Source organism: Emys orbicularis, chromosome 2 (assembly GCF_028017835.1).
Source record: "Emys orbicularis isolate rEmyOrb1 chromosome 2, rEmyOrb1.hap1, whole genome shotgun sequence".
Lineage (NCBI taxonomy): Eukaryota > Metazoa > Chordata > Testudines > Emydidae > Emys > Emys orbicularis.
Genome location: NC_088684.1, coordinates 18,454,143 through 18,470,524, shown reverse-complemented (window position 1 = coordinate 18,470,524; position 16,382 = coordinate 18,454,143). Strand labels below are relative to the sequence as shown.

At 43.3% G+C, this 16,382-nt stretch overlaps 1 protein-coding gene across 1 annotated transcript in view; it reads right to left on the bottom strand.

The window, feature by feature from the left end:
- Positions 1-16,382, bottom strand: part of ASAP1 (ArfGAP with SH3 domain, ankyrin repeat and PH domain 1) — a 252,092-nt gene that overhangs the window by 155,498 nt on the left and 80,212 nt on the right. Inside the window, exon 3 of the mRNA XM_065399859.1 lies at positions 13,176-13,248. Within this exon, the coding sequence (XP_065255931.1) occupies positions 13,176-13,248 (73 nt within the window). The remainder of the gene's footprint in view (positions 1-13,175; positions 13,249-16,382) is intronic.

The following is a 16,382-nucleotide window of genomic DNA, read 5'->3' as shown; positions in this document are numbered from 1 at the left end:
GAAGCAATGAGAGATAAAAAGACTTCCTTTAAAAAGTGGAAGTCAAATCCTAGTGAGGCAAATAGAAAGGAGCATAAACAGTGCCAAATTAAGTGCAAGAATGTAATAAGAAAAGCCAAAGAGGAGTTTGAAGAATGGCTAGCCAAAAACTCCAAAGGTAATAACAAAATGTTTTTTAAGTACATCAGAAGCAGGAAGCCTGCTAAACAACCAGTGGGGCCCCTTGATGATCAAGATACAAAAGGAGCGCTTAAAGACGATAAAGTCATTGCGGAGAAACTAAAAGGATTCTTTGCTTCAGTCTTCACGGCTGAGGATGTTAGGGAGATTCCCAAACCTGAGCTGGCTTTTGTAGGTGACAAATCTGAGGAACTGTCACGGATTGAAGTGTCACGAGAGGAGGTTTTGGAATTAATTGATAAACTTAACATTAACAAGTCACCGGGACCAGATGGCATTCACCCAAGAGTTCTGAAAGAACTCAAATGTGAAGTTGCGGAACTGTTAACTAAGGTTTGTAACCTGTCCTTTAAATCAGCTTCTGTACCCAATGACTGGAAGTTAGCTAATGTAACGCCAATATTTAAAAAGGGCTCTAGAGGTGATCCCGGCAATTACAGATGGGTAAGTCTAATGTCTGTACCAGGCAAATTAGTCGAAACAATAGTTAAGAATAAAGTTGTCCGACACATAGAAAAACAAACTGTTGAGCAATAGTCAACATGGTTTCTGTAAAGGGAAATCGTGTCTTACTAATCTATTAGAATTCTTTGAAGGGGTCAACAAACATGTGGACAAGGGGGATCCAGTGGACATAGTGTACTTAGATTTCCAGAAAGCCTTTGACAAGGTCCCTCACCAAAGGCTCTTATGTAAATTAAGCTGCCATGGGATAAAAGGGAAGGTCCTTTCATGGATTGAGAACTGGTTAAAAGACAGGGAACAAAGGGTAGGAATTAATGGTAAATTCTCAGAATGGAGAGGGGTAACTAGTGGTGTTCCCCAAGGGTCAGTCCTTGGACAGATCCTATTCAACTTATTCGTAAATGATCTGGAGAAAGGGGTAAACAGTGAGGTGATGATACTAAACTGCTAAAGATAGTTAAGACCAAAGCAGACTGTGAAGAACTTCAAAAAGATCTCACAAAACTAAGTGATTGGGCAACAAAATGGCAAATGAAATTTAATGTGGATAAATGTAAAGTAATGCACATTGGAAAAAATAACCCCAACTATACATACAATATGATGGGGGCTAATTTAGCTACAAGTCAGAAAAAAGATCTTGGAGTCATCGTGGATAGTTCTCTGAAAATGTCCACGCAGTGTGCAGAGGCGGTCAAAAAAGCAAACAGGATGTTAGGAATCATTAAAAAGGGGATAGAGAATAAGACTGAGAATATATTATTGCCCTTATATAAATCGATGGTACGCCCTCATCTCGACTACTGCGTACCGATGTGGTCTCCTCATCTCAAAAAAGATATACAGGCACTAGAAAAGGTTCAGAAAAGGGCAATTAAAATGATTAAGGGTTTGGAACGGGTCCCATATGAGGAGAGATTAAAGAGGCTAGGACTCTTCAGCTTGGAAAAGAGGAGACTAAGGGGGGGATATGATAGAGGTATATAAAATCATGAGTGATGTGGAGAAAGTGGATAAGGAAAAGTTATTTACTTATTCCCATAATACAAGAACTAGGGGTCATCAAATGAAATTAATAGGCAGCAGGTTTAAAATAAATAAAAGGAAGTTCTTCTTCACGCAGTGCACAGTCAACTTGTGGAACTCCTTACCTGAGGAGGTTGTGAAGGCTAGGACTATAACAGAGTTTAAAAGAGAACTGGATAAATTCATGGTGGTTAAGTCCATTAATGGCTATTAGCCAGGACGGGTAAGGAATGGTGTCCCTAGCCTCTGTCTGTCAGAGGGTGGAGATGGGTGGCAGGAGAGAGATCACTTGATCATTGCCTGTTAGGTTCACTCCCTCTGGGGCACCTGGCATTGGCCACTGTTGGTAGACAGGATACTGGGCTAGATGGACCTTTGGTCTGACCCGGTACGGCCTTTCTTATGTTCTTATGTCCAAGATACACACCTTAACACACTTAAAACCACCTTCACCAAACAAGGACACTACACCGAAGAAGTGGATTGGGTCCTACATGCCTATGGCAACATGTCATGTACCTCATCCAGTGCACGAAATGCCCCAACAACAATTATGTGGGGTGAAACCCGACATTCACTCTCGAATGAAATCACACAGAATAATGACAAAAAGACAAAAACGCCATATCACCCATGGGTGAACACTTTTTCAAAAAAGGATCTCTCTTTAGCTGACCTCTCAATCATCCTCCTCATGGGAGCTTCAATGTATCACTTTGCTAGACATCAAAAATCATGGACTCAATAGAGACCCTGGTTTTATGTCTCATTATAACAATCTGTAATTCACTAAACCTCTTTTGTCCCATGATAGCAGAGGTGTTAATTGCCCACTTCATCCTGAATGGTCTCTTGCAACCCGTGTTAACTCCTTATGCTAAACGATCTGTTCCACCTTGCATTTAGCTGTGACACCCTGTTTACGTTTCCCAGACCTGAAGAAGAGCTCTGTGTAGCTCAAAAGCTTGTTTCATCACCACCAAAGTTGGCCCAATAACAGATATTCCTTCACCTACCTTGTCTCTCTTATATTACATCAAAACTTTCAACTGTCAATGTTTTCCCAAAAGCAAGTACGCACACTTAACTTTAATGTGCCTTTCAGAAACAGTGTGGGTTTATGAAACTTTGCAGAGGATATTCACTTTATGGGGCTATAATTATAGGCTAGATTTTTCTTTTTCTAAAGTATAGTATTCTTAAGAGATCTTCCCTTCCAGACAATAAAGAAGATGAAAGGTCTCTCACCAAGAAACTACACTTTACAAGAGGAAGCTACCAAACAATCAGCAATCTATCCTATATATCAATTTGCTCCACTTCATGTTTCTTTGTAGGTATATTTTTAAATGTAGTCTGAACTACTTCTATAGTTCTGCTTCAATTTGTACAGGGGGTCTATCCATATCAAATTTCTCTGTAGATATGTCTGACAAAAAAACCTTGGTTCACTTTTTTTTTAAATGAACATAAAGAATTAGGAATTTTCATCAGCAGGACTATAGGACACAAATAATGAAAAGAAGGGGAGAAAGTGAGAAGGGTAGAACAGTTGAAGAGTTGAAACAGGAATTACTATTTTTCTTCTTAGCATTTCCATGATCCATCTATGAGCACCAGGAGAAGGCAAGAGAAGAGATGCACCAAAAAAAGGACAAAGCCCTGGCTAGAATGATTTAGTTGGTGTTGGTCCTGCTTTGAGCAGGGGATTGGACTAGATGATCTCCTGAGGTCTCTTCCAACCCTAATATTCTATGATTCGTAACTAAGTCAAGGAAGAACAGCACTGATCCAACTCATTTTGAAAGATGTTTTATCAGCTAGTACACACTGCTCTAACCCCTTTTCCTAGTTCTCACTTTTCTCCCCCACTGTAGCACAAAAAGCTCCTTGTTGGCTGGTGGCATGCTGAGATTAAAACATCTGTCTCATTCTCTTCCTCAGTGGGAATGTGAAATAAATACATTAGTTAATTCCTCATCTTACTACTTTCCAGTTCCACTTAAAATTATTTTCTTGCTGCAATACAATTTAAAATATCTTCACATTTTTAAACCAAACATGTGGTCCTTTTTTGTGGACCACACACATCCATAAAAAACTGAGATGAGAACTGCAAGAATTAGTTTGCCGCATACAGATGCACGCACCATTGAACATTTTTCCATTGTAAATTATGTTGCATTCTTGCTTAAAGCCTCTCTATAAATTAATGGAGATTAGCTTTTGGAGATTAGCCATTCAATTGAATTAATAGGAAAAGGCTATTGAAAACTTACACTATTATTTATGATGCAATTCAATGCCACTAAAATTCAGCCGAGTGTTATTGGAAAGCTATCCAAAAAAAATTTCCACTGACTTCAAGTACCATCTTCAGTGAGACAAAAGATTGGATTTGTGAGTTGGAAGCTATCTGACTATTCCAGAAGTACCTAACAAGTTGGAGGGGCATCTGCAAAAAGCTTCTCAAACAGGTTGGTGTGACGTTTAAACTGACTTGAATTCTTTTACTAACAGAAGAAAAATCTCTTGCCTTTAATGTTTCAACAGTAAAGAGGATTTGTGATACACACAAACATTTGAGCTCTTCTTTCTCAGAACCCTTCAGAATCTGGTATGAGATTGTAGTGGGGCAGCTGCCCCACTCCCACAGAACAGGGGTTAAAAGCAACCCTGGAGAGGGCTGTGGCTGGAAAAAGCAGTGAAAACAGCTGAGGGCATGGCTGATCACAGGTGTGGCCAGCTCAATTAGGGCTCAGCTGGCCCTGATAAGAGGGCTGGGGGCCAGGAGCTGAGGGAGTCTCTCTCCAGCCCTGGAGGGAGAAGGGCTAGCTGCCTGAGAGGAAGGTACCTGAACTAGAGCAGGCTGCAGGCCTTGTTGAAGGTCTACAGAGGTACTGGGGCTGCAGAGATACAGCCTGGGAATAGGCAAAGGCAGCAGGTCCTACCCACTTGCCAATGATGAGTGGCCATTACAGACTGCAGTCTGCCCCAGTGAGTGGGGGCTAGATGATGACTGGCAGTAGCCACTGAGGCAAGGTGGGTTTAGAGGGTTGGGGTTCCCCTGGGAGGGGAGACCCAGAGAGTGGAGGTACTGCGGAGGGCAGAACCCCAAGGTAAGGGGCATTGGGGTCAGGGAGGGACACAGGGGCCAGCGGCAGGCGAGACATCAGCCTGCAAAGGGCGCTCCATATGCTGGAAAAGAGCTAATTGCCAGACGACCAGCAGGCAGCGCCGTGCTGGTGAGTCCTGCATCGCTACAGAGATCTAGACTCCCCTGAATAAAAATGTGGATACAGACTAACACGGCTACCCCCTGATACTTGACTCCCCTGAATGTCACTGTTCATATATCATTACAGGCAAAACAATAATATAACTAACTGCAAAATAGAGACAATGGATTTCAGGAAGGCGGATTTTGGTAAGCTCAGAGAGCTGATAGGTAAGGTCCCATGGGAATCAAGACTGAGGGGAAAAACAACTGAGGAGAGTTGGCAGTTTTTCAAAGGGACACTATTAAGGGCCCAAAAGCAAGCTATTCCGCTGGGTAGGAAAGATAGAAAATGTGGCAAAAGACCACCTTGACTTAACCACGAGATCCTGCATGATCTAAAAAATAAAAAGGAGTCATATAAAAAATGTAAACTAGGAAAAATTACAAAGGATGAATATAGGCAAAACACAGGAATGCAGGGGCAAGATTAGAAAGGCAAAGGCACAAAATGAGCTCAAACTAGCTACAGGAATAAAGGGAAACAAGAAGACTTTTTATCAATACATTAGAAGCAAGAGAAAGACCAAGGACAGGGTAGGCCCACTGCTCAGTGAGGAGGGAGAAACAGTAACAGGAAACTTGGAAATGGCAGAGATGCTTAATGACTTCTTTGTTTCGGTCTTCACCGAGAAGTCTGAAGGAATGCCTAACAGTGAATGCTAATGGGAAGGGGGTAGGTTTAGAAGATAAAATAAAAAAAGAACAAGTTAAAAATCACTTAGAAAAGTTAGATGCCTGCAAGTCACCAGGGCCTGATGAAATGCATCCTAGAATACTCAAGGAGCTAATAGAGGAGGTATCTGAGCCTTTAGCTATTATCTTTGGAAAATCATGGGAGACAGGAGAGATTCCAGAAGACTGGAAAAGGGCAAATATAGTGCCCATCTATAAAAAGGGAAATAAAAACAATCCAGGAAACTACAGACCAGTTAGTTTAACTTCTGTGCCAGGGAAGATAATGGAGCAAGTAATTAAGGAAATCATCTGCAAACACTTGGAAGGTGGTAAGGTGATAGGGAATAGCCAGCATGGATTTATAAAGAACAAATCATGTCAAACCAATCTGACAGCTTTCTTAGATAGGATAACGAGTCTTGTGGATAAGGGAGAAGCGGTGGATGTGGTATACCTAGACTTTAGTAAGGTATTTGATACAGTCTCGCATGATATTCTTATCAATAACCTAGACAAATACAACTTAGATGGGGCTACTATAAGGTGGGTGCATAACTGGCTGGATAACCGTACTCAGAGAGTAGTTATTAATGGTTCCCAATCCTGCTGGAAAGGTATAACAAGTGGGGTTCCGCAGAGGTCTGTTTTGGGACTGGCTCTGTTCAATATCTTCATCAATGACTTAGATATTGGCATAGAAAGTACGCTTATTAAGTTTGCAGATGATACCAAACTGGGAGGGATTGCAACTGCTTTGGAGGATAGGGTCATAATTCAAAATGATCTGGACAAATTGAAGAAATGGTCTGGATGAAGTTTAATAAAGACAAATGCAAAGTGCTCCACTTAGGAAGGAACAATCAGTTTCAACATACAGAATGGGAAGAGACTGTCTAGGAAGGAGTATGGCAGAAAGGGATCTAGGGGTTATAGTGGACCACAAGCTAAATATGAGTCAACAGTGTGATGCTGTTGCAAAAAAAGCAAATGTGATTCTGGGATGCATTAACAGGTGTGTTGTGAGCAAGACACGAGAAGTCATTCTTCCGCTCTACTCTGCGCTGGTTAGGCCTCAACTGGAGTATTGTGTCCATTTCTGGGCACCGCATTTCAAGAAAGATGTGGAGAAATTGGAGAGGGTCCAGAGAAGAGCAACAAGAATGATTAAAGGTCTAGAGAACATGACCTATGAAGGAAGGCTGAAAGAATTGGATGTGTTTAGTTTGGAAAAGAGAACACTGAGAGGGGACATGATAGCAGTTTTCAGGTATCTAAAAGGGTGTCATAAGGAGGAGGGAGAAAACTTGTTCATCTTAGCTTCTAAGGATAGTACAAGAAGCAACGGGCTTAAACTGCAGCAAGGGAGGTTTAGGTTGGACATTAGGAAAAAGTTCCTAAATGTCAGGGTGGTTAAACACTGGAATAAATTGCCTAGGGAGGTTGTGGAATCTCCATCTCTGGAGATATTTAAGAGTAGGTTAGATAAATGTCTATCAGGGATGGTATAGACAGTATTTGGTCCTGCCATGAGGGCAGGGGACTGGACTCGATGGTCTCTCGAGGTCCCTTCCAGTCCTAGAATCTATGAATCTATGGGTATGTCTACACTACGACATTAGATCGAATTAATAGAAGCCGGTTTTATAGAAATCGGTTGTATACAGCCGATTGTGTGTGTCCCCACATAAAATGCTCTAAGTGCATTACATCGGCGGACCGCGTCCACAGTACCGAGGCTAGCGTCGACTTCTGGCGCATTGCACTATGGGTAGCTATCCCACAGTTCCCGCAGTCTCTGGCGCCCATTGGAATTATGGGTTGAGATCCCAATGCCCGAATGATGCAAAACAGTGCCGCGGGGGGTTCTGGGTACATGTCGTCAGGCCCCTCCCCCTCCGTCACAGCAACGGCAGACAATAGATTCGTGCCTTTTTACCTGGGTTACCTGTGCAGACAACATACCACGGCAAGCATGGAGCCCGCTCAGCTCACCGTCACCATATGTCATCCGGGTGCCGGCAGACGTGGGACTGCATTGCTACACAGCAGCAGCAGCTAACTGCCTTTTGGCGGTAGACGGTGCAGCATGACTGGTAGCCTTCATCGGCGATCTGGGTGCTGGTAGCTGTGGGGCTGGCAGCCGTAGGGCTGCATTGCACCAGCCCCTTACCTTTTGCCTTTTGGCAGTAGATGGTTTATTACGACTGGTAACCGTCCTCGTCGTACAGCAGTGGCTGTCAATCATGGGCACCTGGGCAGATATGCTCTGTCCTATCGAACTGTCTTGACAATGATGGCTATCAGTCGTAGTATGCTATTTTCTGCCAAGCGCCCAGTATTTTCTGCTAAGCACCCAAAAGAGGCCGAGGGCGATCTGGGTGCTGGCAGACATGGGGCTGGCAGACGTGGGGCTACATTGCTACACAGCAGCAACCCCTTGCCTTTTGGCAGTAGATAGTATATTATGACTGGTATCCATCGTCATCATACTGCAGTGGGTATCAGATCGTGCAATAGGCCTGAAGGCTAACTGCCAAGCGCCCAGTATTTGCTGCCAAACACCCAGAAAATGCCGAGGGCTATCAGTCATGCTGCACCGTCGTCTTAAGATGTAAAAAATAGATTTGTTCTGTATTCATTTCCTTCCCCCCTCCCTCCGTCAAATCAACGGCCTGCTAAACCCAGGCTTAGGAGTTCAATCTCGGGGTGGGGGGGCATTCTGTGTGACAGTTGTTTGTGTTTCTCCCTGATGCACAGCCACCTTTCTTGATTTTAATTCCCTGTACCTGTACGCCATGTCGTCACTCGCCCCTCCCTCCCTCCCTCCTTCCCCTGGTCCTTCAGATACTAGTTTCGCGCCTTTTTTCAGACCAGACGCCATAGCTAGCACTGGGATCATGGAGCCCGCTCAGATCACCGCGGCAATTATGAGCACTATTAACACCACGCACATTGTCCTGGAGTATATGCAGAGCCAGGACATGCCAAAGCAAAACCAGGACCAGCCGAGGAGGCGATTGCAGCGCGGCGACGAGAGTGATGAGGAAATTGACATGGACCTAGACCAAGGCACAGGCCCCAGCAATGTGGAAATCATGGTGTTCCTGGGGCAGGTTGATGCCGTGGAACGCCGATTCTGGGCCCGGGAAACAAGCACAGACTGGTGGGACCGCATCGTGCTGCAGGTGTGGGACGATTCCCAGTGGCTGCGAAACTTTCGCATGCGTAAGGGCACTTTCATGGAACTTTGTGACTTGCTTTTCCCTGCCCTGAAGCGCCAGAATACCAGGATGAGAGCAGCCCTCACAGTTGAGAAGCGAGTGGCGATAGCCCTATGGAAGCTTGCAACGCCAGACAGCTACCGGTCAGTCGGGAATCAATTTGGAGTGGGCAAATCTACTGTGGGGGCTGCTGTGATCCAAGTTGCCAGGGCAATGAGAGACCTGGTGATATCAAGGGTAGTGACTCTGGGAAACGTGCAGGACATAGTGGATGGCTTTGCTGCAATGGGATTCCCAAACTGTGGTGGGGCGATAGATGGAACCCATATCCTTATCTTGGCACCGGAGCACCAAGCCACCGAGTACATAAACCGCAAGGGGTACTTTTCAATGCTGCTGAAAGCCCTGGTGGATCACAAGGGACGTTTCACCGACATCAACGTGGGCTGGCCGGGAAGGGTACATGATGCTCGCGTCTTCAGGCACTCTGTTCTGTTTCGAAAGCTGGAGGAAGGGACTTTCTTCCCGGACCAGAAAATAACCGTTGGGGATGTTGAAATGCCTATCGTGATCCTTGGGGACCCAGCCTACCCCTTAATGCCATGGCTCATGAAGCCGTACACAGGCAGCCTGGACAGGAGTCAGGACCTGTTCAACTACAGGCTGAGCAAGTGCCGAATGGTGGTGGAATGTGCATTTGGGCGTTTAAAAGCGCGCTGGCGCAGCTTACTGACTCGCTCAGACCTTAGCGAAAAGAATATCCCCATTGTTATTGCTGCTTGCTGTGCTCTCCACAATATCTGTGAGAGTAAGGGGGAGACATTTATGGCAGGGTGGGAGGTAGAGGCAAATCGTCTGGCCGCTGATTACGCGCAGCCAGACACCAGGGCGGTTAGAGGAGCACAGCAAGGTGCGGTGCGCATCAGAGAAGCTTTGAAAACTAGTTTTGTGACTGGCCAGGCACGGTGTGAAACTTCTGTTTGTTTCTCCTTGATGAAATCTCCGCCCCCCCCCCACCCGGTTAACTCTACTTCCCTGTAAACCAACCACCCCACCCTCCCCTACCCTCCCCCCTTCAAGCACCACTTGCAGAGGCAATAAAGTCATTGTTACTTCACATTCATGCATTCTTTATTAATTCATCACACAACTAGGGGGATAATTGCAAAGGTAGCCCGGGATGGGTGGGGGAGGAGGGAAGGAAAAGGACACACTGCAGTTTAAAACTTTAAAACTTTAACACTTATTGCTCGGGAAATCATCTAGGGTGGAGTGACTGGGTGGCCGGAGGCCCCCCCACCGTGTTCTTGGGAGTCTGGGTGAGGAGGCAATGGGACTTGGGGAGGAGGGCTGTTGGTTACACAGGGGCTGTAGCGGCGGTCTCTGCTCCTGCTGCCTTTCCTGCAGCTCAACCATACGCTGGAGCATATCAGTTTGATGCTCCAGCAGCCGGAGCATCGACTCTTGCCTTCTGTGTGCAAGCTGACGCCACCTCTCATCTTCAGCCCGCGATTCAGCACGCCACCTCTGCTCTTCAGCCCGCGATTCAGCCCGCCACCTCTCCTCTCGCTCATATTGGGCTTTTCTATAATCAGTAATTGACTGCCTCCACGCATTCTGCTGTGCTCTGTCAGCGTGGGAGGCAGTCTGTAGTTCTGTAAACATTTCATCATGCGTCCTTCGCTTCCGCTTTCGAATATTCACTAGCCTCTGTGAAGGAGAAAGATTTGCAGCTGGTGGAGGAGAAGGGAGAGGTGGTTAAAAAAGATACATTTTAGAGAACAATGGGTACACTCTTTCACGTTAAATTTTGCTGTTCACATCACACAGCACATGTGCTTTCGTTACAAGGTCGCATTTTTCCTCTTATATTGAGGGCCTGCCGGTTTGGTGTGAGAGATCACTCACGCAGTGCCAGGCCACAGATTTCAGCTTGCAGGCAGCCATGGTAAGACACAGTCTTTTGGCTTTTTTAACCTTGTTAACATGTGGGGATGGTTTAAAACAGTACTGCTCTCATTAACCATACCAAGCACCCGTTGGGTTGGCCATTTAAAATGGGTTTGCAATGTAAAAGGAGGGGCTGCGGTTTCAGGGTTAACGTGCAGCACAAACCCAACTAATTCCCCTCCCCCACACACCCAATTCTCTGGGATGATCACTTCACCCCTCCCCCCCACTGCGTGGCTAACAGCGGGGAATATTTCTGTTCATCAGAGCAGGAAGGGGCACCTCTGAATGTCCCCTTAATAAAATTGCCCCATTTCAACCAGGTGACCGTGAATGATATCACTCTCCTGAGGATAACAAAGAGCGATAAGGAATGGATGTTGTCTGCATGCCAGCAAACACCGGGACCATACGCTGCCATGCTTTGTTATGCAATGATTCCAGACTACGTGCTACTGGCCTGGCGTGGTAAAGTGTCCTACCATGGCGGACGGGATAAGGCAGCCCTCCCCAGAAACCTTTTGCAAAGGCTTTGGGAGTACGTGAAGAAGAGCTTTCTGGAGATGTCCCTGGAGGATTTCCGCTCCATCCCCATACACGTTAACAGACTTTTCCAGTAGCTGTACTGGCCGCGATTGCCAGGGCAAATTAATCATTAATCATTAAACACGCTTGCTTTTAAACCATGTGTAATATTTACAAAGGTACACTCACCAGAGGTCCCCTGTGTGCCCCCAGGGTCTTGGGTGAGTTCGGGGGTTACTGGTTCCAGGTCCAGGGTGATAAACATATCCTGGCTGTTGGGGAAACCGGTTTCTCCGCTTCCTTGCTGCTGTGAGCTATTTACATTATCTTCATCCTCATCTTCCTCATACCCCGAACCCGCTTCCCTGTGTGTTTCTCCAGTGAGGGACTCATAGCACACGGTTGGGGTAGTGGTGGCTGTACCCCCTAGAATGGCATGCAGCTCCGCGTAGAAGCGGCATGTTTGCGGCTCAGCCCCTGACCTTCCGTTTGCTTCTCTGGCTTTGTGGTAGGCTTGCCTTAGCTCCTTAATTTTCACGCAGCACTGCTGTGCGTCCCTGTTATGGCCTCTGTCCTTCATGGCCTTGGAGACCTTTTCTAATATTTTGCCATTTCGTTTACTGCTTCGGAGTTCAGCCAGCACTGATTCATCTCCCCATATGGCGAGCAGATCCCGTACCTCCCGTTCTGTCCATGCTGGAGCTCTTTTGCGATCCTGGGACTCCATCACGGTTACCTGTGCTGATGAGCTCTGCGTGGTCACCTGTGCTCTCCACGCTCAGCAAACAGGAAATGAAATTCAAACGTTCGTGGGGCTTTTCCTGTCTACCTGGCCAGTGCATCTGAGTTGAGAGTGCTGTCCAGAGCGGTCACAATGAAGCACTGTGGGATAGCTCCCGGAGGCCAATAACGTCGAATTCCGTCCACACTAACCCAATTCCGACCCCCTAAGGCCGATTTTATCGCTAATCCCCTCGTCGGAGGTGGAGTAAAGAAACCGGTTTAAAGGGCCCTTTAAGTCGAAAGAAAGGGCTTCGTCGTGTGAACGTGTCCAGGCTAAATTCGATTTAACGCGGCTAAAGTCGACCTAAACTCGTAGTGTAGACCAGGCCTATGAATAATAAAATTCATTAATGGAGATTTTGTAAAGTACAGACTTCAAAAGGGACAAAATTTCATGACATATTTGCATTCTAGCCATTCATCCAGGTTCTTATATTGGTGCCCATTATCACTGTATCCAAGTTCCTCTAAGGGGCAAAAAATGGCAAATCTCCCCTCCCTCCTCCCGCTGCTGACAAGACGCACAGTGTTTTCATTTTCTGTACATTATTATTTAATATAGGAGAGAGAGCGATGGTGTAAGGTTACTAATGTTGTGAAGCTTGGGCAAAAGGGTAGGTTTTGCATTTTAGTTCTGATGGTGAGGAAGTTAATGGTCGTTCTCATTTCATGTGGTAATAATCTTGATCCAGGGTTCAGTCTCCTGCTGTAACAGGTCTCTTCTGGTCAACAGTTTTGCTGTTCCAGTGGAATGTACTTGTTGTGAGAGGTCATGGTAGCACAGAATGAGAAAAAGTCTCTCTCTCTCTCCTCCCCCCACCCAGGAAGGCAGGATCAGTTCAATAGGGAGCTTGGGGGGGGGGGGAGGGAGAATCAGGATGACACCCTTGAAATACACGGTTTCCAATGAGGTGTCGGGGGGCAGAGGTGTACTCTCAGCAACTTGTATTGTGGAAGAGGCAGGCATCACCTACTCTTTAAGCTTAATATGCAACGAACAGCAAAGCAAACTTTGTAAACATTATTTAATACAATGGTTTAGATTCTCACGTAAGACCAAAAACACTTACCTTGCCCAGAATTATATATTGCTTTTACAGACTTTTTCACTTTCTGTAGTGCAGTTCTGTCTTGATCCAATGCCTGTAATAAAAGAGAGACTGTCAAAAAAGACAGCTTGTTATTGAATAGCATCATCCAATTTCATAATATTTCTTAGTACATATGAATAATTTCAGGGTCTGGAAGCACTACAGATGTACTGTGCCCAGCCCTCTGGGAAGGTCTTAGGTCACTCAACCCCTTCAAGTCAATTAAAGAGCTGAATTAAACATCTCTGAAGGGAAACTTTTCCTGGAGAGCTGAATGATTGTGAGAGAACTAAAGGACAGCTATAAGTTGATTAAAGCTTTGTAAAAGAACTCTGTCAACTTGAAAGATAGTCAATTAAAAAAAAGTAAATTAAAAGTCATGTAGATATTACAGCTGCCTGAGTTCCCTGCCAATTTCTATGGTTTTAGTCATTTCACTATTACTCACACAAACAAAACTGACTATTCAGAGGAAACAGTGAAATTCTCATTCAGTAATTTTTGAAGTTAGCTGTTGTGATATTAGGTACAACATTTTTAGATACAATTCTGACTTTTCAGGCTGACTGTGTTCCTCTTAAAAATAAATTGGATACAGAGTGATACATTTAAAGAAAAAACAAAACAAAACTAAGAACCTGATTTTGTAAACACACACAAGTCCATTATTTAAGTGGAACAACGCATAAGAGTATTATTATTCAAGTAAATAATTGTTCTCAGGTTTGGTCCCTAGATTTAGAACACAGAAGCCTCTCCAGACTGCAATACTTTCAAGGTAAACATTAGTCAATTTTTTTGACTAAACTCCTGGCCCAATTGTTTTAACCTCATAAAATTTCTCATGAATCCATTCACAACCTATTGAAAAGGATGAAACAAGTTAATATACCTTCAGAAAACTTTTCTGTGAAAGCTCCAAATTAAAATAAAGTCAAAGAAATAAAAAGCCAGGCTAGTTTGTGGAGTAAGAAATTTTAAAGTCGCACTAGAGCTTCTTAAGACAGTCAAGGCTCATTCCCTTGTAAATTAAGGTATTGGGCACACTAAGCACTTTACTACATATGTTTGCTAACATAACTCATCGTTCATAACTAAGAGAATAGATACACAATAGTGTTTAAATTGATTATTTTGGACCACTAAAGACAAAGGGAACTGTGACGGGTTGGACCACAGAAACCCCCTCTCTGGGTTCCCACTCTTCCTTCTCAATGGAAAAGCACCAGGTTAAAGATGGATTCCAGTTCAGGTGACACGATCACATGTCACTAAGACTTCATTACCCACTTGCCAGCACACACGTATACAGGAAGACTTACAAGTAAAACAGAGCCATCTACAGACAATTGTCCTGGTTAATGGGAGCCATTAAGATTCCAAACCACCATTAATGGCCCACAATTTGCATAATTACAATAGGACCTCAGAGTTATATTTCATATTTCTAGTTTCAGATACAAGAGTGATACATTTATGCAAATAGGATGACCACACTCAGTAGATTATAAGCTTTGTAATGATACCTTACAAGAGACCTTTTGCATGAAGCATATTTTAGTTACATTATATTCACACTCATCAGCATATTTTCATAAAATCATATAGAGTGCAGCGTCACAGGAACAACTTAATATCAATTACTACCGTGTTAGGTTTACATTAATAAATGTTCAATTAATACCCTGCATTTTGGCAATGCACTTGGATTCGGATTGTTACCTAAAATTTAAGTGGCTCAATTCTGACAAAGCAAAATAGTTATAGTTCAAAGATATATAATAACAATAGTAAAAGATAATATATAACAATATTTTATGGATTAATATCGAATTCAGAGCACATTATGTACTCGATTGAACAATAACTTATTTGCATTTCAAATACAGTTAATTTTTGACAAGTTCAAAACCACAAAATTGGCAATACGATCTCTTTTTATACTTTTTTTTTCATTTCAATTCTATCAGAACAATGGATAAAAATACAATTTTACATAGACACAATTTTTGTCTTTAGTTACAGCGAGGAATATTTTATCTTATCATGCCTTACACTAGGATGGAAACTAAAAATATTTAAAATTGTAAAACTGACAAATACCAACACTAAGAATGTTTTATCGTCGTTCTTGGAAGATCTTATGGTGGTACAAGGTGTGTAGTAGCTGACCTTTGCTGCCTCCCCAATGGCAACCAAAACTGTATTACCATTCCATACAGCATAAACCACCTCAGCAAGTACTTATCTTGAATGTCTAGTGAAGTTCTAATCAATGTCAACTAGGATGATGAGGGCTACTCAGAAAAGATAGTGTAATTCTTCACTTATTTAGCCACTTTTTAGTTTAGATTTGGAATTTCAGCATTAGAATTTTTTTTTTTTGGTGCAAAATACAACTGTTGATGTGTCAATTAGAAGATGTTTCAGTGATAAAGCTTGTGAAGAAATCTGATAATACTGAACCAAACAAGACACTCAGGAAGAAATTCAAAGTTTAATTTGGAAATAGATAAAAGAAAATTTGACCTTCAGAGTGAAACCTAATTAGAAAACTAGACAAAATTCATTCATTGGGGTAGGTTTGCATTATTTATGGAGTGTCATCACTGAGCACAGCAACATATAGAGGATGACATCTCTGGCCTCAAGGAGCTTATGAGCTTAATCAGACTGACAACATGGGTCAGTTTTGTACATTTATACTTTAAAGTATCTCTATTTGAACAAATCCTGTCTAGTTTAAAATACACCATATATATCAATTCAGGGCAGAATGTTTGTACAATGCTTTACACAATGGGACCCCAATTCTAACTGAGGTTTCTGGGTGTTACGGCAACAATTAACATACCTTCCTCCATTTAATAATTTCAAAACAGAGGCCCTTTTGTCCCCAAATATGTTAAACTCTTACATTTGATGTGTTAATACTTTATTACACTATATTTTGCTTCCAAGGAAGTTGTTATAAATAGCAGAGTGCAATTATGTTGCATCCAAGTTTCAAATTAATTTTTATTTGTAAGTATTGTCTTTGGAAGGGGCTCAAATGGAAAGGAGCATCTTTATATTCCCCTACTAGTCCAAAGTACGTGTGTGCATATATATATATATTTTTAAATATTCCAAGCAGATTTATTTAGAATAGCTATTTTACAGACAAAAATTACAGTATAAAATATT